Source organism: Chinchilla lanigera, unplaced genomic scaffold (genome assembly GCF_000276665.1).
Source record: "Chinchilla lanigera isolate Chin_1 unplaced genomic scaffold, ChiLan1.0 scaffold00040, whole genome shotgun sequence".
In the NCBI taxonomy this organism is placed as follows: domain Eukaryota; kingdom Metazoa; phylum Chordata; class Mammalia; order Rodentia; family Chinchillidae; genus Chinchilla; species Chinchilla lanigera.
This window is the reverse complement of record NW_004955441.1, coordinates 10,964,588-10,990,293: the sequence shown is the minus strand read 5'-3', so window position 1 is coordinate 10,990,293 and position 25,706 is coordinate 10,964,588. Positions and strand designations below refer to the sequence as shown.

General features: G+C 48.7%; 2 protein-coding genes across 3 annotated transcripts in view; one reads left to right on the top strand and one right to left on the bottom strand.

Moving 5' to 3' along the window:
• Abcg8 (ATP-binding cassette, sub-family G (WHITE), member 8) overlaps nt 1-7,987 on the bottom strand; it is a 22,483-nt gene extending 14,496 nt beyond the window's left edge. Inside the window, exon 1 of one of the 2 annotated variants that reach the window (XM_005390935.2) lies at nt 7,448-7,987. In XM_005390935.2, the coding sequence (XP_005390992.1) occupies nt 7,448-7,576 (129 nt within the window). In that variant the 5' untranslated portion in view covers nt 7,577-7,987. Of the gene's footprint in view, nt 1-2,181; nt 2,383-7,447 lie in introns of those variants that run through there. The other variant, XM_005390936.2, reaches the window with a different exon arrangement.
• Abcg5 (ATP-binding cassette, sub-family G (WHITE), member 5) lies at nt 2,523-25,706 on the top strand. The gene is made up of 13 exons (XM_005390938.2): nt 2,523-2,729; nt 3,227-3,348; nt 7,906-8,042; nt 8,111-8,209; nt 11,560-11,692; nt 13,312-13,451; nt 14,186-14,315; nt 14,960-15,173; nt 15,401-15,606; nt 16,335-16,473; nt 19,615-19,800; nt 24,295-24,407; nt 25,243-25,706. Exons 1-13 carry the CDS (start codon nt 2,584-2,586, stop codon nt 25,434-25,436), a joined length of 1,959 nt encoding a protein of 652 aa, XP_005390995.1. The 5' UTR covers nt 2,523-2,583; the 3' UTR covers nt 25,437-25,706.

Here is a 25,706-nt window from a genome sequence, read left to right as displayed (position 1 = left end):
CTGGTTAATGGGCATCAGGGTGGAATTAGCTCGGCCCGAAGCTGCCAGGTCGGGTTCGGGGAGAAGGAGCTGCTAAAGAAGGAAAGGCAGACGCGGAATCTGGAGCAAGGTGTGGGAGCGACCTCAAGTCCGGGTTGCCTCAGGCCCACTGTGCTGTGCAGAGCAGGGACAGGGCATTGGGGGTCCAGTGGGGAGAGAGGTGGCAGCAAGGAGGACGGGCAACAATATGAGAGGGGTGCAGATCCCGTCCTGTGGCCTGTCCCAGGCCCCTTCCGGGGACCCCAGCCGCCACACAAGGAACCACACCAGCAGCCCAGCTTTAGAAGAGGAAAATTTGTGTCTGGGTTGGGTATGACTCCTGTTCCATCTTAAAATATTTTCCTTGGCTCCCAGGAAGGATTTGTTAGACTCTTCCTGAGGTTTTGACAAACTCTCTATATTTTTCAAATACTTAAATATCTATTCGGCTGACATCTTAATCAGTATGACTGTCAGAACATCATTTGAATTTCTGACAGGTGACACCCAAAAAAGCAAAAGCAGGTTTATTTGTAGGTAACCAGCTCAGCTCCTGCTGGGCTACATTGTCATTTCTCCATGTATTCACTTCTGATCAGATTCCTGAGTCAGAGGTATAGACAGAAACGCAGGGAGCTCAGAGCTCAGGCCTTTGTTCTGGGGTGAGAACCCTGGCTCTGGACAGGGGGTGATGTGGAAGGCCTGTGGCTGATGGGGACGTGCAGGGCTTGTTCCTGGCAGAGAGGACTCTCCTGGACCCTGGGACATTCAGACCAGAGCTCAGACCACTCTGGCCTGACTCCAAGCCTCTCTTGTCCTCCTGTAGCCCTGTTCCTGCCCATAATGTGAGCAGTTTGCAGGTCACAGGCGCCTACAACTCCAGGTACCTGACACCAGAATCCCCTATGCTATCTACCTCAACCCCACTCATGGGGCGTCTGCTCCCGGGCCGGAGCGCTAACATCATCTCCCGCCTGGGCACCCCTAGGTCAGAAGCACATTTGTTTGCGGAGGGCATGGGTGAAATGTGAGCAGACCACAAGGACTGTATGAATTCCTTGTAGAGTGGGATGGAGCTGGGCGTGGGGTAGTGGAGGGGACAGGCTGTGGTGTGGGCTAGAGGCTGACTCTGTCCTGTTGCCTCCTTCTAGCTGCCACTCCAAGGAGCCCTGGGTTCTTAAAGTTTATACTTGGGCCTCCAGGTGGTGAGGAAGGCATGTTGCGTGTCAAGTCAAGAGTGTACAAACTGCACTAGCAACAGTTCTTAGCTGGATGGAGAACATCTAGACGAAGGCTATGTGGCCCTCATCCTTCTGTTCCAAATACTGCAAATGCGGGGGACACCCCTGGGGGTTGGCTCTCAGGGAACCCAAGGGGCAGAGCCTGGCCTTCTTGGGCCTGACTGGGTCTCATCCGGGAGACTCAAGGCCGTCCAGGTGCCTGTGCCTCCTGCTGCTCTGTGGAGTTTGTACTGCTGATTTTCTCCCGTACTTTTCCTCACAACAGGCAAAGATGAAGGAAAGCTGGGGTGGGGCAAAGCGCAGGTGGGGCCCTGCTTTCCTCCTGGCTTCCAGGGTGGCCTCCTGCCTCAAACTCCACCCACTCTCCCCATCAAAGGCAATTTGTCAAGTAAACACTTGTCTGGTAAAATGAGGGAGGGAACTTTGTACCACCACCTCCGCCTGTTCCTCCGCCTCTGCCTGTTCTTCCACCTCCGCCTGTTCTCCGTCTCTGCCTGTGCCTCCCAGGTCTCTCCGGATCCTACCGTTGCCTGCATATTTTGAGCATAAAATCTGATGTTCCCACAAGAGTCATCCAGTTGCATCCATCACTTTGCTGCCGCCAAGATTCTTGGCCTGACAGCCACACAGTCACGGGAGACACCAGAAGAGCCGCTGGTGTGTGTGAGCATGCTTCTGTGACAGAGTCAACCTTGGAGGAAGCTAAATCAGCCCAGGTCACAAATAAGAACATGACTTCCCTATAGGAGTGGGGCTCAGAGGCCGCGCAGCCCTAAATCTGAGCCCCTCTGCCCCCTGACTCCCAGGAAATGCAGTCCCTCTGCTTGTGGTCCAGGGGGTGGATTAGGACAGAAACCCGTGAGGGAGGAAAGGAAGATCCAGTTCCTCCCCACCTGCCGGATCAAGGTGGCCCGTCACTCACCAAGGCGTCCTGGACAGCAGGCCCCCTCCAGAGCTCCTTCTCTGTGGCCTTCCCCGCCATGGGGCCCACCAGCTCTGCGCCCTTTGCCGCAGCTCCCGAGGCCCTTGGAGCTGCTTTCTCTCTCGGTTTCTTAGAGCTGGGTCCCCTCGTCCCTTCTTGCCGGTGCCAGGCTCTCTCCCAGCATTCCTCTCTGGCAAGCCCTCCTACAAACACACTGTGTGCTCTCTACACTGGTAAGATAAGGATGCTCCGGCTAAAGGTACATCTGATAATGGCATCCGTGGCCAAGTCCGGGCCAGGCAGGCAGCAGGTGGGGCACTCTGTCCCGGGCAACTCAGCGGAAGCCACTCCAGAGAGGGCCAGGCCACCAGAAAACTTACTGGCCCGTGCTGCCTGTTGGTCATGAGTGAGCTCCACTTTCTGACCGGAGACGGGGCCTTGGACCCCCAAGGAAAGGGCAGTCACCAGAGCTCCCTGGAGGAAGGTCTGATGGGAGCTTCCAGGCCGCAGCACAGCTTAAGTGTCCTGCACGTCTCCTACAGCGTCAGGTAAGGCGGCCTGTGGGGCTGTCACCTTCCTCACTGCCGGGGGTGTTCCTGGGGGTTGGGGCTGCTTCCTTAGCAGGTCAGGGTGCAGAGAGAAGAGAAGGGCTGCCCCGGCCTCTTACCCTCCCGCGGAGGCGCACACCCGCTCCCCACCGTCTGCAGCCTGCCGCATGTGACTAGAGGACTCGGGGAGCGGGCTGGAAGCACGAGGCAGAATAAACCCTGGTGAAGGAATGCAGGTCAACCTAGAATAAACAGTGTCCTGTTTGCCCCTGCACAGCCAGGCAGAGACCTGACATTGACAGCAGCTGCTGGCACTTTCCGTGGGTGGTGCCAGCCTGTGGTCACCGCCAGCCAGAGTCTACGCAGCAGGACACTGAGGCTGAAATACAGTTGGGATCCTGTCCAGAGACAACTGGGCGGGGCAGAGCCAGGGTCAGTGCTGGGGGACAGGGTCTTCCCCCCATGCTGCCTTTGTCCTCCTGTGGTTTCCTCTACAGCTGTCATGTGGGGCCCTGGTGGGACGCTGCCTCTCGCCGGCAGCGGTGGGACAGGCAGATCCTCAAAGACATTTCCTTGTACGTGGAGAGTGGGCAGATCATGTGCATCTTAGGGAGCTCAGGTAAGCTGGGGAGGGGCGATGCAGTTCCCAGGAAATGCGCTGTAAAGGCTGTGGCTTGATTTATGCACCATGTTGAAGAAATAAGTTTAAGCTTAAGGTCGTAAGTTTGATATTAGAATGAAATCGAACGACATATCTGCTGGTGAATAGAAAGAACTCGGTACAATACGAAACTCTGAGAGCGATCCTTGAAAGAGTATAGAATCCTACCTAACACGGAGGTGAGTTCTTTTTTCCTTCCTCTCTCCTTCCTCCCTCCCTTCCTCCCTGCTCCTCCTCTTATCTTCCTGGCGGTGCTGGGCATCAAACCCAGGGCCTCATGCATGCTAGGCACACGGGGTGCCCAGCAAAGCTGATTTCCCCTCTTGGTACCTTGCCTAGAGACAGAAAAAGGAATAAAGAAAGAACCAAAATGCCCATTTAGTTCCAATATTTGATTCCACTGGTCCTTTTTCATTAAATGTACTTCAGAGTTGCAGGCAAGAATAGACACTAATATAAACAGTGTTCATGCATTAATATCGGGTCTTATCAAATCTTAACATTTTGCCATACTTTCTTCGGAGCTTTCTCCTCGCTAAGGAATTAAATAATCCAGGTTGCACTGAGCTGTGTGTGTACCTGCTCCCCATGTCTCCTCCTCTTCTCAAGGTGCCCACTTTGGAGCCTGAGTTGCGCGTTTGTCTGTGTCCATGCATCACCCAGCTCTTGTCGCAAGAAGGAGTGACCTTTGGACAGGCAGCTCCTTGTAGCTGAAGGCAATTTTCTGAGAGGGTCACAGATAAGGATCCTGAGAGCTGACCCTGCTGGCAGTTGCGGGATGGGTACCTTGGCCCTGTAGCGGGGATCTGTGTGTGACACCATGAGGCCAGGTTGTCTCGCCTTTCTTAAGGTTGGGAACTCTGAAAAATGGCTTCATGGAAGCCTCTTAATGGCACAGGTTTTGCAAATTGTTGGCGTTTCCCACCGCTCTTCATTTGCTTGACTTGCTTTACCAGAGACGGGGAACGTGAGCCTGGGGTGAGGGTCGGGAAGGCACGGGCGAGGAGTGCGTGGGAGTGTGTCCCCAAAGGCTCGTGACAGGGGAGCTCGGTCCCCAGCACAGAGGTTTTAAGAAGCGCTGGAACCTCGGAAGGGAACGACGCCGCTCTCTCAGGACCCCACTTCCTCCTTACCAGGGAAGATTATTGTGAAAAGAACAAGCCCGTCTCCGAATCCCTCTGGCTTCCTCTCTCCGCACTCAGTCTTTCCCTTCTACATGCCATCCTGCCATGATGCCACGTGCATGTGTGATGTAGCCGGAAGCCGTCACCACAGCCGAGCAGATGGGCCTGCCTGATCTTGAACTTCAAGCCTCCAGAACTGTGAGCTAAATGAAGTGTTCTTCATACAAAGTACCCAACGTAGGCGTTTTTGGTATGGGGACGGAAGACGGACTAGGACAGTCCAACCGCTTTACAGCCAGTGCTTCAGTCTGTGACCTCTCTGCTACAGCAGGTGCACAACTGGATGGCGACGGTAGGCTCCGAAGACCAGATGAAAAGGAGCTCGCTGACTGTTGTACCCTCCTTGGGCTACAGTAATGAAACATGGTACAGTACAGTGCTTTACAAGCAACAGAAGTTTATTTCTCACAGTCCTAGTGGCTGGGAAGTCCAAGATCAAGGGACTGACAGATTTCGTGTGATATGAGCTGTTCCTCATAAGCAGCTATCTTTTCAACCTCACCTCATGATAAAAGGGATGAAGGTCTCTCTCAAGCTTCTTTTTTTTGTTTGAGACAGGGTTTCACTATGCAGCTCAGGCTGGCCTTGAGCTCACTTTGTAGCCCAGGCTGGTCTCAAACTCGCAACGATCCTCCTGCCTCAGCCTCCTGAGTGCTGGGATTACAGGCATGTGCTACCATGCCTGGCTCTTCAAACTTCTTTTATAAAGCTACTAATCCCAGTTAGGGAAGCTGTACTTCCAGAACCTAATCATCTTCCAACCCCACCTCCTAATACACCCCACCATCAGTTTATGGGTAAAGACCTCAACACCTGAATTTTAAGAAAAAATATACATTCAGACCATATCACTAACTAAAACTATCACACATTTCTAAGATTTCCTGCCAATTCTTATTCCTTTTATTTTTATTTGTCGATTTACTTTATCTCTTTTTGCAGTACTGGATTGAACCCAGGGTCTGCATGCTGAACCACATCTACAGTTTTTTCCTTGTTTTTGAGCTAGGGTCTGCTCAGAATTGTGATCCTCTTGCCTTACTCAGCCTCCCAAGTGCTGGGATGACAGACATGTGCCACCATGCCCAGCCTTATTTCCATTTTTAAAACAAGTTCTAAGTATACATGTATCATAATACTCAAGATCTTTCTAATTTTCCTTTTGATAAATATAGCATGCTCTTTTAAAAAGAAAAAAAGTTGAGTTTTCCCTATGATAATCTGTTGTATTCTCTATGTGGATTATGAAGGGTGACATGCACAACACCCTTCTCAGAAGTGTGTCCCCACCCAACGTCATGCTTCGTGCACACTTCATCAGGCAGTGGGTGGGGCGCTTGACCTGGGGGTGGCCCTGGTTTCTGGTGATACACCTGGTCACTGTTGTAGAGTGTCTGCCCATTGTACTAACTATGGAGCCACTGTACAATGCAAGTTCCACAGAGCGGGAACTTCGCCTTTTTCTTTTTCCTGCTGTGTCCTTAACCCTAGAACAGGGCAGCCTCTAAGTAGATGCTTAGTACTTGTTGAACAGATGCGTGAATAAATTAGATCTATGAGGTGTGACAGAAAAATATGGTGTGTTTAAATAAAAGAAAACTGAGCCGGGTGTGGTGGCGCACACCTGTAATCCCAGCACTCGGGAGGCAGAGGCAGGAGAATTGTTGGGAGTTTAAGACCAGCCTGGGCTACAAAGCGAGCTCCAGGCCAGCCTGAACTGCATAGTGAGACCCTCTCTCAAAAAGATAAATAAATAAATAAATAAATAAATAAATAAAGTAAAATTGATTACAGTAAAATATGCCTTGCCCTTAATCCACCTCAGAATGTTCTCTCTTGCTTCAGAGACATTTATGCTATCACTCTTGCCACTTTCTGAAGCAGTTCTGGAAGCTTTCTTTCATGTGTAAATGTTTATCTTTCATGGTCATTTTGACTGTGGGAAAGAGCCAGAGTCGCTTGGTGCCAGATCTGGTGAACAAGGCAGACGAGGACACCGTGTGATCTTTTCAAGCCTGCCTTTCCACTGGACGGCACTCAGCAGCGGCACTTACGATAGTCTTGATCACACGTCACACAGACACTCACAAAGGAGTACTTCCAGAATGGCTTCAGAAAGTGAAGAGTGATGAAATAGGTGCATTTGAAGCAAGGAGGAGTACTCTGAGAGGGGTTAAGGGCAATGTCTTTACGTCTAATTAACACTCCCAGTGTTTCCTTTTAGAGGAATCCTACCTGACTCCATTGCTGTGTAGCTCTGAGCAGCCCTTACCTATCAAATCTTTATTATGAGGAAACCATGACTTACTGTTCAAAGTCTCACCAAAGTGTGGCCTAAGGCAAGCCTGCTGCAGGTCATCTACCACACTAGGGGGATTTGTTTGACTCACTATTTGCTAGAGCCCAGACTCTGGGATGAATGCTTCCTTGCAGCTTTAGTTATAAATTATGTCTGCCCTACTGGAGAAATAATCCCTCCAAAGCAGTTTTATTGCCCTTTAGGAAATTCACCATTTGTGTGCTTAGCACTGCTATCTTATTATAACCTTTCTTTCTCCTCTGTACGTTTCTCGTATTTTTTTATTTTTAATTTTTTAAATTTTTTTTTTTTCCCACTACCGGGAATCGAACTCACGACCTTCAACTTGCCAGGCAGGCGCTGTGCCACTGAGCTAAATCCCCAGCCCCTCCTACCCTTGTTTAGATAAACTTTGTCACCATGGTTCCTCATTAATTACTTAATAAGTGTTTGACACCTGTTGACAAGACTGAATTAGTTATCTACGTTTATGCAAAATAAAGAGAATTCCCATAGTGGCTTAAAACAACCAAAAATGCCCTTTGGTGCCTCGCAAGGTTTCTGTCTGGTTTACCTCAGTCCTCCATAGGAATGTCCTTAGTGACAAATGTCGGGCTGTGCCCAGTGCTCCTGGTGCCGGCGGAGACCCCCTTGTTTTCAGGAAAGGACTCGGTAGAGGGTGCTTCTCAAACTCTATGCACATCGCGGTCAGCCAGGGATCTTGGTCAGCAAGGCAATGTCACCTACCTGCAGGTACAGGCGGACAACCCTAGGAGCAATCCAAGTGTCCCAGGAGCCACACGTTTCCAAGAGTCCTGGCTTTCCTTTTATTCTGATCCTACAGTTTCCTTTTCAACTCCGAAAGAGATAGAAAGGAAATAAATAGGAGGAGCCTCTGCAGACTTGACCTGCCTGAGAGAAACGGCCCGTCCCTCTGGGGACATGCTTCTCTGCGCCCTGAGAGTGTGACCCAGGGGCGGCGCTTCCCCTGTCCCCCAGGGCTCCTCCAGGGCCTCCTCTTGTCGCCCCCAGGCTCAGGGAAAACCACGCTGCTGGATGCCATATCGGGGAGGCTCCGGCGCACCGGCACCCTCCTGGGGGAGGTGTGCGTCAACGGCCGGGCGCTGCGCCAGGACCAGTTCCAGGACTGCTTCTCCTACGTCATGCAGGTGGGCGCGCGTCCCCCCGCCCCGCCGCCCCGCCCGCCGGCCCGCCGCTGACGCCCCCTCTCCCGCAGAGCGACACCTTCCTGAGCAGCCTCACGGTGCGCGAGACGCTGCGCTACACGGCGATGCTGACCACGCGCCACGGCTCCGCAGACCTCCTCGGGAAGAAGGTGGGGACCCCCGCGGCCCAACGCGCCAGCCCCTCTCCCCGCTTGGCCTTCACCCCGCTGGGCTCCACCTGCGCAGCTGGAGGGAGATCTGACCCCTGCAATCGGAGATGCGCTCTCCGCGTAAAATACACAGCTGGATTTCACACTCCATTTGGGAAAAACAAAACAAATCAAACCACCCTCCCCTTAGAAAAAAAAAACAGAATGTGTAATCTCATGCAGAATTTTCCAAAATGTTGATGGTAGGTTAAAATGATAATATTTTGGTGGTGTAAATATTATTACTATTATTAAATTAACCTCACCTTTAACTTTTAAAGTTTTTTAAAAATTTGGGTTACTGGCATAACCCCTCCCGCTAGCGGCTCGCCTGACCCGCCGGCCTGGGCTGTTCCCTGAGGTCTGCGTTGAACAGCCGTGTTATTTTTCCCACGGATTTTTCTCAGCTTCCTTGGTGGGGTCTTGAAAGGGCTCATCCAGAACAAATCAAGTTAATGCAGGCAGAGACTATGGAATGGTCAGCTCTTTCTAGGTTCCGATCTGTTTCTTAAGTGTAGCCGTTTTGGAAGTAGCCCCAGGCACACCTGCCAGAACCTTCCCTGGAAACATGGCCTCAGCTCTGTCTGGACTGTGAGGCCTGGGAACCATGCCAGGTCGAGTGCTACCTTCAAAGAGGCACAGCTCCCTGCCGAGGAGGCTTGTGGGTAAAGGGCATTCTCCTGTTGGAGCATCCCGGACCAGCCTGAGGACAGCCGTGGCGGGGGTCTGCCCTCGGCAGGGCCCTCAGTCTCGCAGAGCGATGCTGGCCTGGTTCCCCACTTCAGAGTGCTCGAGGTACGGCAGGGTCCTGCCGTTTCACCTGGTTCTGCTTTTCTCTCACCTGGCTGGCATTGGGCAGGGTTTGTCTCACACACAAATCTTACTTCTCATACCAACCTGTGAGGAAGACGTTGTCTCCATCTTGCAGAGCAAAGGACTGACACCCAGTCAGGGCCAGGCAACTGGGGGTGGCAGAGCTGAGACGGAACCCGGTTCCTAGCTGTATCCTGCTCCCTGAGCTCCTGTGTGGCTAAGGTGACACCAGGGTTCAGCTTACCAGGGCCCCTGAGTGCACAAGCGTGTTCCCATGGCTTAGCGCCCCAACCATGAGAGGCAGAGAAGGAGCCAGGCCACAGGCCCTCTGCAGCTCTCTCTGCTGGTTTAGCATTCCTCTTTCTAGAATAGGTAGGAGAAAACCCCGTTGGTATTCAGGTGGTCACGAAGTCATGAGCAGATTCTTTCACCCTATGGAGAGAATCTGAGAAACCCATGGGCATTGATCTTCAGCCAATTCCTGTGTACCATGAAATGGACTGATGGCAAATTTGCCCCCTCCGCTGGCACAGGCAGCCCCAAACGTTCTGCAAAGAGTGATAGCACGGAGTGTCCTTTCGGAGCAAATCCAGGCCACGGCAGCTAAAATCTTGATGAAGTAGCGTAGTGAGCAGGAGGTACTGATGAGAACGGCCGACAAGGCCTGGCAGACCTGCTCTGACCTTGGAGGAAGCTGGAAAGAAAGCCTGGCTGCCGGGAGTGGCCTGGTGTCTGCTGGTCCGCTGAGCCTGGTGCTCTGTGGACCCCCGAGCACTCAGGTAGCCCGGACGCTTGTGAAGGCTGGGACCTTGGACAAGTTGTGTCCGTCTCTGAGAATCTGTTTTCCCCTCTGTAATAAACAGAATACATCAGTGCTAGGGTTTATGTGAAGAATAAATCAGATTATGTAAATGCCAAGGCAGAGAGAGGATTGGGCTTGATGATTCTCAAAGTCTTTCCAAGACTCTGAATTGCACTTCGCATAGAGTCTGCACAAACACGGAAGAGGTTTCCTATCAGGCACAAAACATCCAGGACGGATTAATAACCGTCTCCTCTGTGCATCCTTCCAAGCCAAGGGGCAAATGTACAACTTTCCGGAAGCAGCAGATAGGAAAGGAGGTTTGGAAGTTTACCCCAGCGAGCACACAAACCCAGCTCTATCCACCAAAGCTCAGTTCTAGGATCTTTTAGTCCGATGACATGAAGAGACACTTCTTTTTTTCAGATCATCTCGAACTAGTTTATTTACACATCTTCCCTTTCTCAGTATTCTTCTTTATCTATTTCAGACATGTCCCTTCTTTTGACTAAAGCCTCCTGTGTGCTGGATCCTGCCCTCCCGTCTCCGGGAGTTTGTTCCACACATCACCCCTTTTTTCTCCAATCTAGTTTGTTGGGGCTGTTTTTCAAGACAATGCATTTGTTTCTTTTCTTTTTTTTCCTTATGAAAAGAACTCAACCTCATTAGAGGAGGGTGGGGACAAACATCACTGTATACATAGTCTTAGTTTCCATCCGCCTGCCTCCTCCAGAGCTGCCTGCGGGTGGGGCGATCACCAGGGGAAGACAAGAAGCAGTAGAAAGTTTCCATCAGATCTTCGGAGACAGGATGAGCTGAGACAGGAAAGAGAGGCGGGGAGGGCAAAGGCCAACTGCTAGACAGTGACGCACTGGCTTCCATCCTCATGCTTTGGCGAGTGGTAAATAAGGAGACAGGAGCTGCAGGTAAGCGTGGCGAGGAAGACTGGAGGAAAGGGAATTTTAAGATGGGCGGCTGTGGATGACAAATTGGGTCCCTTTAAAGTCCTGAAAGAAATCCATGGAAAGACTGGGTTACTTTTCGTGACTTCTGGAAGCTGCTCACATTTCCTTGATGCAAGGGGCTAGCTCAGCGGCACAGCGCCTGCCTGGCAAGCGCAAGGTCATGAGTTCAATTCCCGGTACCAGAAAAAAAATAAAATAAAAATTTCCTTGATGCAAACCACACTGAGATCTGGCCCACATGGGACCCTGGGACGCACCTAGGTGACGCAGGGAAGACCATGCTCAGTTCAAACCCATTTGGGTTTTTGAAACATATGAAATATTTATTGTCATAAATTTCAAGATGTCAACACTTATAAAAGTAAGCTGTATTATAACTACTCTTTGGGGTGCTTTTTTTGTATAGGTCAGATGAAGGTAACATTTAAAAATAGGTGCTCGTGAACTATCTGATGAATCTCCCTACAGCGAATATAAGCATTTTTATTGTTGTTGTTGCCCCAGGGACTTAAAACATATGTGCCTTTTCCTTATTTAAATCTGCTACATGTGTAATATTGTGACCCAAGCCAAACTGGATTTCACTGTAGTAGGCTGATTTCCCCAGGATGTGGAGAGGCTGGAAGTGGCTGGGCGCTCTGAGATGTTCTCTCGCTGGCCTTCTCCAGCTGGGGAGCTGATTGCGGCCGTCATACAGGCGGTCAGGGTCCTAGGCTTTGTGTCTCCCACAGGTGGAGGCTATCATGGCAGAGCTGAATCTGAGCCACGTGGCAGACCAAGTGATTGGCAACTATAAGGTTGGGGGCATTTCCAGTGGTGAGCGGCGCCGGGTCTCCATCGCAGTCCAGCTCCTCCAGGACCCCAGTAAGTGGGACCCAGACCTTCGGCCACCTGGGCACTTGCCAAGTGTCTGCGGATACTCGAGGCTCTCTCCTCCTAGTCTGCATGTGGAAAGGACTTTGTGCAGCACTGAAATCACTGAGCTTTCTGAATTGGAGACCCAGGAATTTTAGAAGTACTGTGTAGTTTATTTCCCAATGCTATTTCATCATCTTAAGTATAGATAGTCCCCAACTTAACAAGGGTCCCCACTTACAATTTTTCAACTTTAAAACGCTTTGAAAGAAGTACACACAGTATACACTGTACATTGATTTTTGAACTTTGATCTGTTTTGGGGATAGTGAAATGTAATACCATTAGCCCCCCTGCCCCCCCCCCACACACTGCACCAATACTGGGGATTGAACCCAGGGCCTTCATACTGAGCTATATCCCCAGCCTTTTTTATTTTTTATTTTGAGACAGAGTTTCACTAAGTCACTAAGTTGCCCAGGGTAGGCTTGAATTGAGGATCCTCCTGTCTCAGCCTCCCAGAGCTGACATGTCAGCAGGTGGCAGCTATCAGCTGGCCGTGGAACAACCAGCATTCTGTAGGGTGCTGTGTTGCTATGCTGTGATGTTCGGATGATGCGGGGGGCCTATGGTGGTCTCATAGTCAATCAATCTAGGTGCATTAACTGAATTTCCAACACGCTATTGTTACTTTACTATGAATTTCTCAAACGTAACACCTTAATAAGTCAAGGACCATCTGTACAACATATCTCTTAAATCAGAAACATCGCATTTGTGTTTTAGGGTTCTATTAGCATTTCCCACGAGCATAGGGCCTGTCCCACCCATGCTTCTTACTATAGCAGTACCACTGTATTTGCGGGGAAAGGCTGATGGGTTGTGTATGACCGCAAGTGTTCACGAGACAGCAGGAATCAGAGCAGGAATTGAAGGCTGACACAGCAAAGTACATGCAGAGTGGGCGGGGCGACCAGGACGGGGTAGCCAGTTCCCTTCTTCTCCTGCCTGGAGCAATCACTGCCCCCACCTGGCAGACCCACCCCTTCGATGAGCCTGGAAGAGGGGGTGCTGCACCAGGACCCTTTCTTTAACTTGTGGTGGATTAAGACTACCCAGTCTTCTGGTGATGCTTGGTCACTAGGAGGCAGATAGAAGAAATGCTCTTCAGAGCTCTTGAGTCATGGTGGTGGTGGAAATAGCTGCAATTCATCCATATAAAGAACCCAAATGCCTGCCCCACCTCAGACCTTGTTTTGTGGATCAGATCTCTTTGCTGTGTAAATATGCATTAGGGTTAGAAAGTGCTACAGGTAAGGGACAGAGTTATGCCTCTTTTCAGAACTTGGTGCCTGTCATGGCCACTGGATGGAACCCAAACAGCCCACGGTACCAAGCAGGAGGTCCAGCCTCCTTGCTCTCTGGCCCTACATTCGATGCAGAGCTAGGGGTCGGTCCCCCAGGCCAGGTCCTTTCCCCGGGGGTGGGCTGACAGCAGCTGCTTGGATCTACTCATCACGCACCGTGTGGAGGGGGTACAACAGCTCGATAAAGGAGGTCAAAATCTAGTTTTAAGCACAGAGCCGGGCTGGGCAGTGGCTCTGACATCCCCCCTTCTTTGCTGGCAGAGATCATGATGTTTGATGAACCAACCACAGGCCTGGACTCCATGACTGCGAATCAGATCGTCTACCTCCTGGCAGAGTTGGCTCGCAGGGACCGCATCGTGATCCTCACCGTCCACCAGCCCCGCTCGGAACTCTTCCAGGTAGGGGGCGTGGGCCTTGTTGGGCTCAACCCAAAGGCGGGAAGCGGTGCTAAGCTGGGAATGAGGCAGAGGACTAAAGTGCCTCATCAAAGCACTGGAGTCACCAGTCCTGGTTCGGGAAGAGAAAGGATGGAAACCAGTTTCTTTTTAGCATCACATTCCAAATACGTTTGAAACACTAGCTCATTTAAGTCTCACGATAATCCTCTGAGGCTGGCATCAGTATATCTCCTTGACAGAGGAAAAGAGCAAGGCACAGAGAGGACTCAAAATGTAGTCAGTATGACAGAGACAAAAGGTGGATTGCCATTCATGGTTGGGTTGGCTTCAAAGGCTGCGTTTTTCCAGCAAAACATACAGATTCCTTCTGAAAACTCTTATGTGACCCTCCCAGGATCCTGTTAGTTAGCTCCTCTCCACTTTTTATAGATGAGAATATGAGATTTCAAATATAAACAACAAACAAACAGAACACCCCTGGCTGCTCAAGGTCACTCTATGTAATGGCTGGAACTTAAACCTGGCCCTGTCACTCTTCTCTACCTCAGAGGTGACGCTGGGGCTCAAGGGGGGACAGCATGATCATCAGAGGTGCCCCAGCTGGTACGTATAGAGACACACTCTGACCGTCTGCAGTGGGCCTGCTGAGAACGCTGAGGGGTGGCGGAGGTAATGAAAGGACTGACGCACTGCTTGGAAGTGACCTGACCACGCACTGTCTGTTCTCTGATCAGCACTTTGACAAAATCGCTATCCTGACTTGTGGAGAGTTGGTTTTCTGTGGAACCCCGGTGGAGATGCTCGATTTCTTCAGCAGCTGTGGTTACCCTTGTCCTGAACATTCCAACCCTTTTGACTTCTATAGTAAGTTTTGCTTTCACATTCCCCCTCGTGAATGTTTTTTAAATTTTCTCATCTCATATTTCTGCCCAGATGGTACCCGCCTTAGCGGGTTTTGGTTTTGCTTTTGCTTTGATGATTTTGTGTGTCAAGGAGTTAATTTGGTGGGTCAATTAACCTGCCACTGATGACTTATCAGAATGAGATGGGGATCTCTTTCAAGCAAATTGGTATACTCCTACTTTGTTAGAGAAAAAAATTTTTTGGGGGCGGGGACAGCATCTCGCTATGCAGTTCAGGCTGGCCTTGAGCTCACTTTGTAGCCCAGGCTAGCCTCGAACTCACAACGATCCTCCTGCCTCAGCCTCCCAAGTGCTGGGATTACAGGCGTGCGCCACTACACCAGCCTTGTTAGGGAAAAATTAACTGAGCTTCTGAATTCTCTGATAGTCCCAGTGGGATTCTCATGGCCTTCCTGGACAGCTTTAAAATACTCTGATTTTATAGGTGGGCATTAACAGCAGGTTTTATTCTGATGAGATGTACTATTGTGGTTAATATTCCTGAATCAACAATAAAACACTATTCTCCATTGTGTATATATGTGCACTGAAAAACACATGGATCATATATATATATATATATTTTTTTTTTTGGAAAAAATCTAGTGGACCTGACATCAGTGGATCCTCAAAGCAAAGAACGAGAAATAGAAACGTATAAGCGAGTCCAGATGCTTGAATCTTCCTACAAAGAGTCAGCAATCTGTCGTAGAATTTTGGAGAACATTGAAAGAACAAAACGCCTGAAAGCCTTACCCACGGTTCCTTTCAAAACCAAAGACATTCCCGGAACTCTCTGCAAACTGGGTGTCCTTTTGAGGTGAGAGCCTTAGGGAGGAAAAGCAGGCCCCACGTCAGCATTTCAGCTCTGTAGACAGTCACAACGGGGCTGGGGGTTTAGCTCAGTGGCAAAAGCGCCTGCCTGGCAAGCGCAAGGTCGTGAGTTCGGTTCCCGGTACCGGAGAAAAACAAAACAAAACAAAAAAATAGACAGTCACAACAACGAGGGCAAAGGAGTTAGAACGGGCTTGGTTGGTTTTCTTTCAGGAGAGTGACGAGAAACTTACTGAGAAATAAGCCGGCGCTGACTATGCGTCTGCTCCAGAATCTGATCATGGGCTTGTTCGTCACCTTCTTCCTCCTGCGGGTCCAGAACGACATGCTCAAGGGCGCAGTCCAGGACCGCGTGGGTCTCCTGTACCAGTTTGTGGGCGCTACCCCGTACACAGGCATGCTCAATGCGGTGACTCTGTGTAAGTGGTGCGTGCAGGGGCGCACGTCTTTCTGCCTCCGTAGCCCCTGCCTCAGCCATCGCCCTGCAGAAGTCCACCACAGCAGGGTCTGGGGCGACAGAGAGCTGGGGGAGAGTTTTTCAAAATATCTTTCCTGGCCTTCAGGATGCCCACAGCCCATGGGGCCCCGTTACCTGGCCGAGTTTGCAACATCGCTTTCTTGGTGGAGCTTATTTTGGAATAACCAGCATCTTATATTCAAACTCGGTGGGAATCCAGAAGCAACACCCGGACACCTGATGTTATAACTTATTCAGGAAGATAGATACTAGAGGGGCTTCCGAAACGAAGCACACGGTTCAGGGAATGAGAGGGGAGGGCGATGCTCTTTGCAAGGTGGTCCTAGAGATGGACATGAGGGCGACAGTGAGCCCTGTGTTTACCAGGCCTTTCGGGCCAACATCCTGCACAAAAAGGGGGCGAAGCGCCGTGCTCGTCACGCCCTTTCCCTCCGGGGTGGATGACGCCCCCTCCCCGAAGTTAGGGAGAAGGAAGTAAATCGCATCTTTTGCACCCATCCTGGAATTCAGGCACAGTGTAGATGGGGGCGCTTTATTGTCTCAGGGATGGCAGGTCCCCTCCTCTGTGAGCAGGCTCCGCGCCCATCCGGGGCTCCCCTTCAGCACGGGCTGGGCCTCCCTCCCTCTGCTGTGTGGTGGTGACTGTTCTGGAACTTGCCTCCATGACAGTTCCAGTGCTGCGCGCCGTCAGTGACCAGGAGAGCCTGGACGGCCTGTACGAGAAGTGGCAGATGCTGCTGGCCTACGTGCTGCACATCCTCCCCTTCAGCATCGCTGCCACGGTGCTCTTCAGCAGTGTCAGCTACTGGTAAGCGGGGTTCGGGCCCTTGCATTCACCCGGGTCGGGCCTGCACGGAGTGAGAGGGCCTGCAGGCGGGGGGACAGAGCTCCAGGGGGGCCGGCTCCGTGTTCTCTGCTCTGAAGGATCTGCATTTTGCCCATCTATGCTCCGTGCAATGTCCTGTCTCTCCATACACTGATGTTAGAATAAGCGCAATAACCCAGCTGTGGGCGGTACGGAACCAGAGAACAAACCAGACAGACTGCATGTGCCAGGGAAAAGCACACCCCGCATTCTCTACAGGGAGGGCCAGAAAAGAGGGCTCCAAAGTGGCTGGGACTGAGGTGCCCAGGGACCCTGGTGCAGAGGAGGTGGGCACTGGTCGCCCACAATGACGTGTGGCCTCCCCAGGCTGCTGTGAGCTGGAGGGGAGCAGGGCCCTGCCTGGGGTGCCACTGATGCACCCCGACACTGCAGGGACCCCACGGTCTGGGCAGGGTGAAGGGGGCTGGAGGATCAAAACGGTGACTATGGGAAGAGAGCTCTGGGAACCAGGAAACCCCAGTGCCACTGGGCTTGCATTGATGCCTTCCTTTTGTATCTTAGAACTTTGTAAAGATATACATCCAAGGATGTGTAGAGTTATATTTGCAGGACTTGTTGTGGGGAGATGGAGCTCCTCTCATCCTGTGACTTTGCCTTCAATGACCCGGCGTTCTCTGATTCCATTAGTGTAAAGGTGTCCAGCTCGTGGCCCCAAGAAAGAGAACTTAGGCGGTTCCTGAGAGGGTGACTCTCTTTGTTGTCCAGATATAGGTGCTCCTAAGCATAGCCAGTTCAAAGGCCCAAGCTATCCAGAGGCAAAAGTATGAATCACTATTATAAACATGACGTGTAAGCACAAGATAAACTAGGGCGTGGCTCTTGTGAGCTCTAAGATTAAAAGCTTAACGGGGAAGACGAGAATGACCAGTCGATGGGGGAGGCAAAGAGGTACTGGGGAAGTGAAAGGAGAAGCAACGTGGGCAGCAGAGAGGGTGGGGGGTCAGCGTTTTAAGGTGTGATTAACCTATTAAGTGAAGGAGGTGAGGCAGAAAAGGAGGCAGTCGTGAATTTCCAGAAGAGAGCTGCATAGAGTGGAGCGGGTAAAGGTCAGGTTTACAAGGGTTGTGGAAGAAACGGATGCTGTTTGGGGGAGCTTTGTGAAACAGGAGAGGATGAAAAGGTAGGATCAGTTGCGTAAGAGGTCATCAAGCTCAAAGAACGGCTGTCTTAGGATGTGAGAATAAGATTATTAGAAACCGTGAAGGGGTTAGGGGCCCTACCTAGCATGGCCAAAGCCCTGAGCTCTATCCCCAACACAAGAAACAAACAAACAAAAAGAAAGAAACTACAACAAAAATTAGATTGTCAGTTCAATGGAGATATGGCCCAAACTGGGTAAGTCACAGGTCAAGGGTTCAGAGCAGGCCCAGGAAAGGGCAGGGAATCAGAAGACCATGAGGGAATAGATGCAGGTAGACAGGGAAATACTTGGCAAAGATGGGAGCGGGGAGAGGAGGAGGAGGAGAGGGAAGGAGAGAGAGATGGAGAGTGAAGATAGCAAGAAAATTATAAAATAGGAGGGGAGTTCACCTGCTGAGGGCCTGGAGGACAGTGAAACAGGGGAGAGGGGTAAAGTGGAGGTTCTCATCAGTCGTGATGGGAAATGCCATGGGAACCCAAGGCGTACGGGTGAAACCCGAGGGGGCCCAGGCGTCAGATGAGGCAAATTGGATCCAATTAGCACGGCCATGTGCCGTGTTCGACACACTTTGGACACGCTTTTCCATCACCTAGGTGAGAAGGCAGGGCTCCCACAGGTGAGGACCGACAAGGCAAAGCGTGGCAGAAGCAGGCAAGGACCTGAGGCGGGGAGGACCGGGGAAACGGGACACAGTGGGAGGCGGAGGTGAGAGACGGTGTGTTCAGAGGCTGAAACCTGGGGAGTGGATCCGTTTGAGTTCTGTATGAATTGAAGACACGCTGAGGGACCCAGGTTAAGCAGTTGCTGCCAGTGGCATGGAGATCAGCCTAATAGGGGAAGTTCATGTGGGTGGTTCCTCAAGGAAGCTGAAGACTGTGAGGAAAAAGAACGGAAGTGATCATTAACAGGGCAAACCAACCTAAGTTTTTCTGGAGCATCCCGAGAGGAATGACCCTTGTCCAGGTGCTGTAAAGTTATCAGCGGGGAAAGGATGTTTTAAATGTCACGAGACTACAATAGTGAAGGGAAGTAACAGTATAAACTGTCATGATTCATGCGAGAGGAAAGGTGGATGACCTTGAAGAGAGCAGGAGGGTAGACGACAGGCCAGGTTCTTTGCCTCACCTACAACTGAAGAGCAACCCGGTGCCATAGTCGCTTAAAACCCCTAGCATGCATGAAGTAAAATTTGGGAAGGCAATATAGGAGAAAGGGGCAGAGAAACAAAAGTCAAATCAAGGAAGGGAGGTTAGAATAAAAGGTAAGAGCACACCTGTAATCCCAGCACTCGGGAGGCTGAGGCTGGAGGATCGTTGCCAGTTCGAGGCCAGCCTGGGCTACAAAGTGAGCTCAAGGCCAGCCTGAACTGCATAGTGAGTGAGACCCTGTCTCAAAAAAAGACCAAAACAAAACAAAAGAATAAAAGGTTAGAATGGAATGGAGGCCTGCAGGGGGAAGCCAGGCTGATGCAGGATGAAAGTGGTGAGGGGCTTCCGGGCTGGCCCAGTCCTCTGGCACAGGGATGAAGTTATGGGAACGAGGGCTGAGACACAGGCTGGCTGGGCCTTTAGCAGTAGGGCAGGAGTGGTGCCAGAGGAAGAACATGGCTCCTTGTACGGAGGCCTGGAGAGTTCAGTAGCTCACTTAGTGCAGTTCATCGCGATTGCTAAGTAATTTATTATTGTGCTACGAGTGCCTCAGTGAGATGACTCATACTGAGTAGAAGCCAACGGAAACAATTGTGGAAATAAGAGGTCTCAAGCCTTGGCCCTGTTCCAAAAATGCCTTATACAAAGGAAGTTTGGCTCTGCTAGCTCTTCCCAGCCTGTAACCACCAAGGATTTATTCACAGAGGGCAAGTATGGTGTTTTTCTTAAATGACAGTGCTTGGGAAGAAAACTAAAGACCTTCTGTTTTTCTAGGACTCTAGGCTTATATCCTGAGGCTGCCCGATTTGGATATTTCTCTGCTGCTCTCTTGGCCCCTCACTTAATTGGTGAATGTTTAACTCTTGTGCTGCTGGGGATAGTCCAAAACCCAAATATTGTCAACAGTATAGTGGCTCTGCTGAGCATTGCTGGGTTGCTGGTTGGATCTGGATTTGTCAGGTAAGATACAAAGATTCAAAGGATTTATGGGGGTATATGTGGATGATGACTGCAGGATGACGGCTGCTATAAAGGAATCCCAGAAAGGAGCTCTGTGGTACTAGCTAAAGGTATCACTTTGCCGTCTGGAGTACTTACTCTGCCTGCTAAGTAATAATTATTACCTTAGCCCCTGTACCAATTATTCAATAAAATGTCTCTCTATTGGGAATTGGGAAATAAGGTAAGCAAATTAATGATATGATCCACATACAACAAGCTATGGAAACAAAAGCAGGAAAACCAATCTGGATGCTCCAGAAAAATTCACGATCCACATTCCAGGCTAAATATATATTATTAGTTCAATTCTGACCTGGCATGTCAGGTCTATTGCGGGTCTCAATTCCCAGTTATTTTTAGGCACTGAAACTAGTTAGATAAGGGGCTGGGGATTTAGCTCAGCGGCATAGCGCTTGCCTGGCAAGCACGAGGTCGTGAGTTCGATTCCCGGTACCAGAAAACAACAACAACAACAATAAAAACTAGTCAGATGAAAAAAAAAGGACTGCAGGATAGAAGACTGCTCAAGAAAGTTTCAGGACTTAAAGGACATGTGCCAAATGTTAACAGTAATTATCTCTAGATGATATTTAATTTTAAACTCATATTTTCTATATTTTATAAATTTTCCACAATTTTATAATGAATACACATACTTTAAAAAGAACAGAAGAGGTGGAAATTTTTAAAAAGTTAAAAAAGGCAGGTGAATGTTAGCCAGGTGTGGTGGTGCACGCCTGTAATCCCAGCACTTGGGAGGCTGAGGCAGGAGGATCGTTGTGAGTTCGTCAAGACCAGCTTAGGCTACAGAGTGAACTCAAGGCCAGCCTGAACTGCATAGCAAGACCCTGTCTCAAAAAGACCAAAAAAAAAAAGGCAGGTGACATGACTGAGATCTAAACTCTGGGTCCTCAAAGGTTTTATTTCTTTGATTTAAAAATCAAATCATGCTTTGAAATCCTGTATTATTTTTATTGTTTTTGTACTGTTTTGGTTTTGTCTTCATTGTTGTTATTGGTTTTTCTCTTTAAAATAAAAGAATCAAATCACAAACAAAGAACAAGTGAATGTCCACTGTATAAAAAACTTGTATATGTTAGTCATGTGGCTCTCAGAACGACCCATTTTTAAGCTCAAGCTTGACTTTGCCTGAGTCCCGAGCCTGTGATGCCCATGGCTCCCTGGACAGTGGACTGACTGGGGTCAGAAACTTCCTCCACCCCCGGCCTGCCCCATGAGCAGGACCAAGGCACTCTTCTGTCTGTTTGTTCGTTTTTAAGACGGAGTCTCGCTATGTAGTTCAGGCTGTCCTTAAACTGACTATGTAGCCCAGGCTGGCCTCAAACTCATGGTGATCCTGAGTTCCTGCCTCAGCCTCCCAAGTGCTTGGATGACAGGCATGTGCCTCTATGCCTGGCACTCTTCTGTCTCGGATTGGTCTCATTTATAAAACAGAGGTTCGGGGCTGGGGATTTAGCTCAGCGGCAAAGCACCTGCCTGGCAAGCGCAAGGTCGTGAGTTCGGTTCCCGGTACCGGAGAAAAACCAAAAAAACCAAAAAAAAAAAAAAAAAACAGAGGTTCTTATCTCGGCCTCACCTACCTCAGGAGGTCACTAGGAGTGAGCGAGGTAGCAACGTGAAGACACAGGGAGCAAAGCCAGCTAGGTTTTGATGGATCAAGAAGGTATTCTTTACATTACCTGGTGTTTGTCTAAAGCGGCTTGTCTATGAGAAATGCACAGATCGGGTCATCCTCACGGGTGCAGACTCGAGCTTGGGCATTGCCTCCTCTTTCACATTCTTTGAATCATTACGTGCCTGTCAATCTGGGACTTCCTCCTGTACCTGCTTTTTAGCAAGAGGAGATTAATTGCTGTTAAAATGGAGCCGTGGGCTAACATTACTACTAAATGCTCTTGATTTCTTCACAAAATCTTCAACATGGAGAGGCTTTTCACTCAGGCTCTGCCCAAACTCCAGGCACTGCTGCGCGGGCCCTTTCATGGGCTTCGTCCCTGACTGCACCGCGGGCATTTGTGCTCCCGGACCCCTCCTCCTTCAAACACAAATGGAGGCAGCTTCGCTGTTCCTTCCACTCACAAGATTTCAAGTTCTTTGGGACGAGAAATGCACATGACACAGACATCTGTGCAGAAGAAAAAAAGTTACCCCAAGTATCACAACCCAGAGCTAAGCTTTGTTGCATATCCGGCTAGACTTCAGTAATGTTTTTAGTAAAAATGGGATTGTACTATTGTATAAGGGGGAAGGATGCGTACTTTCCTACCATTTAACAGCATAAGGGGGACAGTTCCCTGTCAACAAATCTAAACCCCTGGTGCCTCCCTCTCGAGAGCACCCCCTGGGTTGCTAGGACACAGCCAGGTCGTCCTCCGTGCCTTTCGCTTCCTTGGTCTCCCTCTGCCTGCCCCGTGTTCCCATGGCCCAAGCAGCTCTCTCTGACCACTGCCCAGCACGTGTCCCTTGTGCTGCAGTCTCCTTAATCGATCGCCATCCGCTCGAGGGCGGCAGTGGCGTCTCATTTATCATCACGGTCTCTCACAGGGGCCGGCACACGGTCTTCGCTCAGGTCCGCGTATGATCTTTGAAAGCCTCGTTGGCTCAGAACCACTTAACAGCCTCTCGGTGTGGCTCATTTAATCTGCGTCTTAGAAAACTGCCACTGAATGAAAGTCATGGGGCTTAGGGGTCACCTGGGAATAGGGGAGATCACAAACACCGAATACGAGAGTGTCATAGATGTGCGATACTATTTCTCATGCTCTTGGCATAAATAGGTCACTGTTCTATGTTTTGTAGTCTCAATCCTTTTATGCTTTGTGTTTCATTTTTGGAATGATAATAACAGTGGAACATAATAAAATTTTTTTCTCTTCCAGTTCTTCTTTTATTTTAAAGAGAACAGTAAAAAAAAAAAAAACAGTAGCCAAATGGGAACAAAATAAAACAAGAACATTAAAAATGATACAGGGTTTCAAACCAAATGACAGGGATTAACAGTGGTTGTTATATTACACATTGTTATCTTCAACGAAGTTGCTCAGATTACCAGATGTAAGAATGGAAGATTGATCAAACCATTAAAGAGAATAAGAAAATAATAATTTAAAAGAACATTAGAGACAATACATAGTGTCACTAGGCAGGATGGTAGGAATTCAGCAATGATTGTTATACTGCATATTGTTGTCTTCACATCAGTTGCTCAGATTACCAGATATAAGCATGCAAAATTGGTCAAAATATATATAAAAAACTTTTAAGCATTAACTGTTCCCCTCAATAGAACACCAGACATCAGCAGTACAGTTACACCAGATATATATATATATTCTTATTCCTTGAATTTTTCTAGGTAACATATATAAATTTCATGAAAAAAACTCAAAAATTGCAGTCTTTGGCACAAATGAGTTAAGGATATATATTCTGTGTCTCTAACCACATTGTGAGTTCTTCAAGGATGAGATACTAGTTTTTAAATTCCTAAAGCATTTAGAACTAGAGCTTTGCAAATATATTTAATATGCATTTGTGGCCCGGCAGAAACCATACAGTGGACTAAGGAGGCCACGGCATCGACACGAAGTTTCTTCGGAGATGGAATGGACAGCAGGCATACTTGTCTTCACAGTGAATGTGTGCCTGCCCTCTCCCTCCTCCCCTCTTACATTCTAGTTTAGCTCTCACTTCACACCCTAGCACCTTCACATCTATGTTTAATCACAGGTATCCTCCTCTCGTGTTTTCTTCTATGTTATATAAGTGGTGCTTACCAAAAAAATTACACACTAGTCCATCATGAAAGGACTGGTTGAGTCTCCACTATAATGTCAAAACACGTTTTCTTGGTTGTTTTGTTTTTTGTTTTTTTTGGTACTGGGAATTAAACTCAGAACCTTGTGCTTGCTAGGCAGGCACTTGTGCCACTGAGCTGTATCTGCAGCTCTAAATCTATGGGATTGTTTTTTTTTTTTTTGGTACCAGGAATCGAACTCAGGACCTTGTGCTTGCCAGGCAGGTGCTTATGCCACTGAGCTATATCCCCGGCCCGTCCACTATAATGAATCACTAAAGTATAATTAAAAATGACTGAATGCTATTTACTAACTTGGAAGGAGTCTGAGACATACGTTTGGGGGAAATAAGCATGTTAGGAAATAGCATAGTCTAATCCCATTTGTGTAAAATTTTATAAACACATACATAAGTTGTATATATCACCAGAATGTTAACCACAGTTGTTTCTGGGCAGTGTATTTGTTTATATTTTAGTATTATTCAAAGATTTTTACAGTGCAGATCATTTTTATAATAGAGATGAAAAATTATGTTAGAGAACATAAAATAACGACTGCCTTTCTTTTCATTTGGTAAAACTATTTAGCAGAGCCCACTGAATTTTATCTTTCTCTCTTTTGTTCCCTTAAGAAACATAGAAGAAATGAACTTTGCTTTTAAAATCTACAGTTATTTTACATTCCAAAAATATTGCTGTGAGATTCTTGTAGTCAATGAGTTCTATGGACTGAATTTCACTTGTGGTAAGTACTCAATTTTGAAACATTATTTTTACATACTACTCCGAGGAAACAATTTTCTGAGAGAAGTGTATTTTGGGGATAAATGCTACATTTTGTAATACATTGATTTTTTAACACCTTGTCTTGAAATAAAAGACAGCATTTTTTTTTGATTTTTAAAATAAGCAGTGGTCCAGTTTGTCTCCTGCCAAAGGTCAACTGTCTAAGGCCACTTTGGTGTTATTAGCAAGTGACAGAATTTATGTACACTGAGTTGAACTGTATATTCTAGATATTCAGCTCTACGGAGATGAGTACCTAGGTACTAATATCTAGTGTCTACTGAGCTCACTCAAGCAGGCGATAACGTGGCTTCATGCTCCCTAAAATGTATGCGGTAGGTAGCTCAGTAGAGCCGTTTTTGATAGCAAAAGTCCATTCCCCAATCCCACAGGGGGCAATGGGAGCACCGTATCTCCTGGCCACTGGAGATCCTAGGGCCACTCGAAGACAATGAAAGAACATGGCAGAATTTAGTGGTTATTTAAATATTTTTAGGTGACAGCGTCAGTTACTTTAGAATATCTGGTGCTAAGTGAACATCATTTTATCAACAATATGGTAAGGAATCTATACCCAAAATAGAAACAAATCCATCTTCATCTTCAAATGGAGCCAAGGCCCAGAACTCTCACTCCTGCTTCACTTGATGCTGAGTTCTGGACTCTCAAAATTGCCATATATCTTTCATGAAGAAGGGCGCTTCACACAGTGCTAAGCACTTCTTGAACATTAAATTCGTGGTGAGTCACCTGAGATGCGCCACCGCTGATACTGTCCATCTTTTCTTTCACAGGCAGCTCAAATAATTCTGTGATAAATAATCCAATGTGCACCATCACTCAAGGAATTCACTTCATTGAAAGAACCTGCCCAGGTGCCACATCCAGATTCACAGCAAACTTTCTGATCTTATATGCATACATCCCAGTTCTGGTCATCCTGGGAATAATTGTTTTTAAAATAAGGGACCGTCTCATTAGCAGATAGTGCAGAGCACTGCCGGGAGAAGGAATTGCAGACAAGGACGACTGTTTCAAATGTCTGAAGCACGAACACCACGGATTTCTTTCTTGGTGGGACATTGTCTTTCCACCACTAAGACTTCATCTGTGTTCTTCAGACCCACAAAGGCCTCGAGTGCAATGGACATGGGTCACAGCCCCTTGTTTTCCAAACTGTTGGAACGTGTGGTGTTTGAAAACGGACTGAGCTGGTCCAAGAATGTAAATAATAATAATAATCCATAAGCCTATGGGA

Excerpts from the sequence above, each read along its gene's own strand:
- Abcg5 (XM_005390938.2), top strand. The coding sequence starts at position 2,584 with ATGAGTGAGCTCCACTTTCTGACCGGAGACGGGGCCTTGGACCCCCAA. Across the intron at positions 8,043-8,110 it reads GCTTCTCCTACGTCATGCAG|AGCGACACCTTCCTGAGCAG; the intron begins GTGGGCGCGCGT and ends CCTCTCCCGCAG. Across the intron at positions 24,408-25,242 it reads TGGACTGAATTTCACTTGTG|GCAGCTCAAATAATTCTGTG; the intron begins GTAAGTACTCAA and ends TTTCTTTCACAG.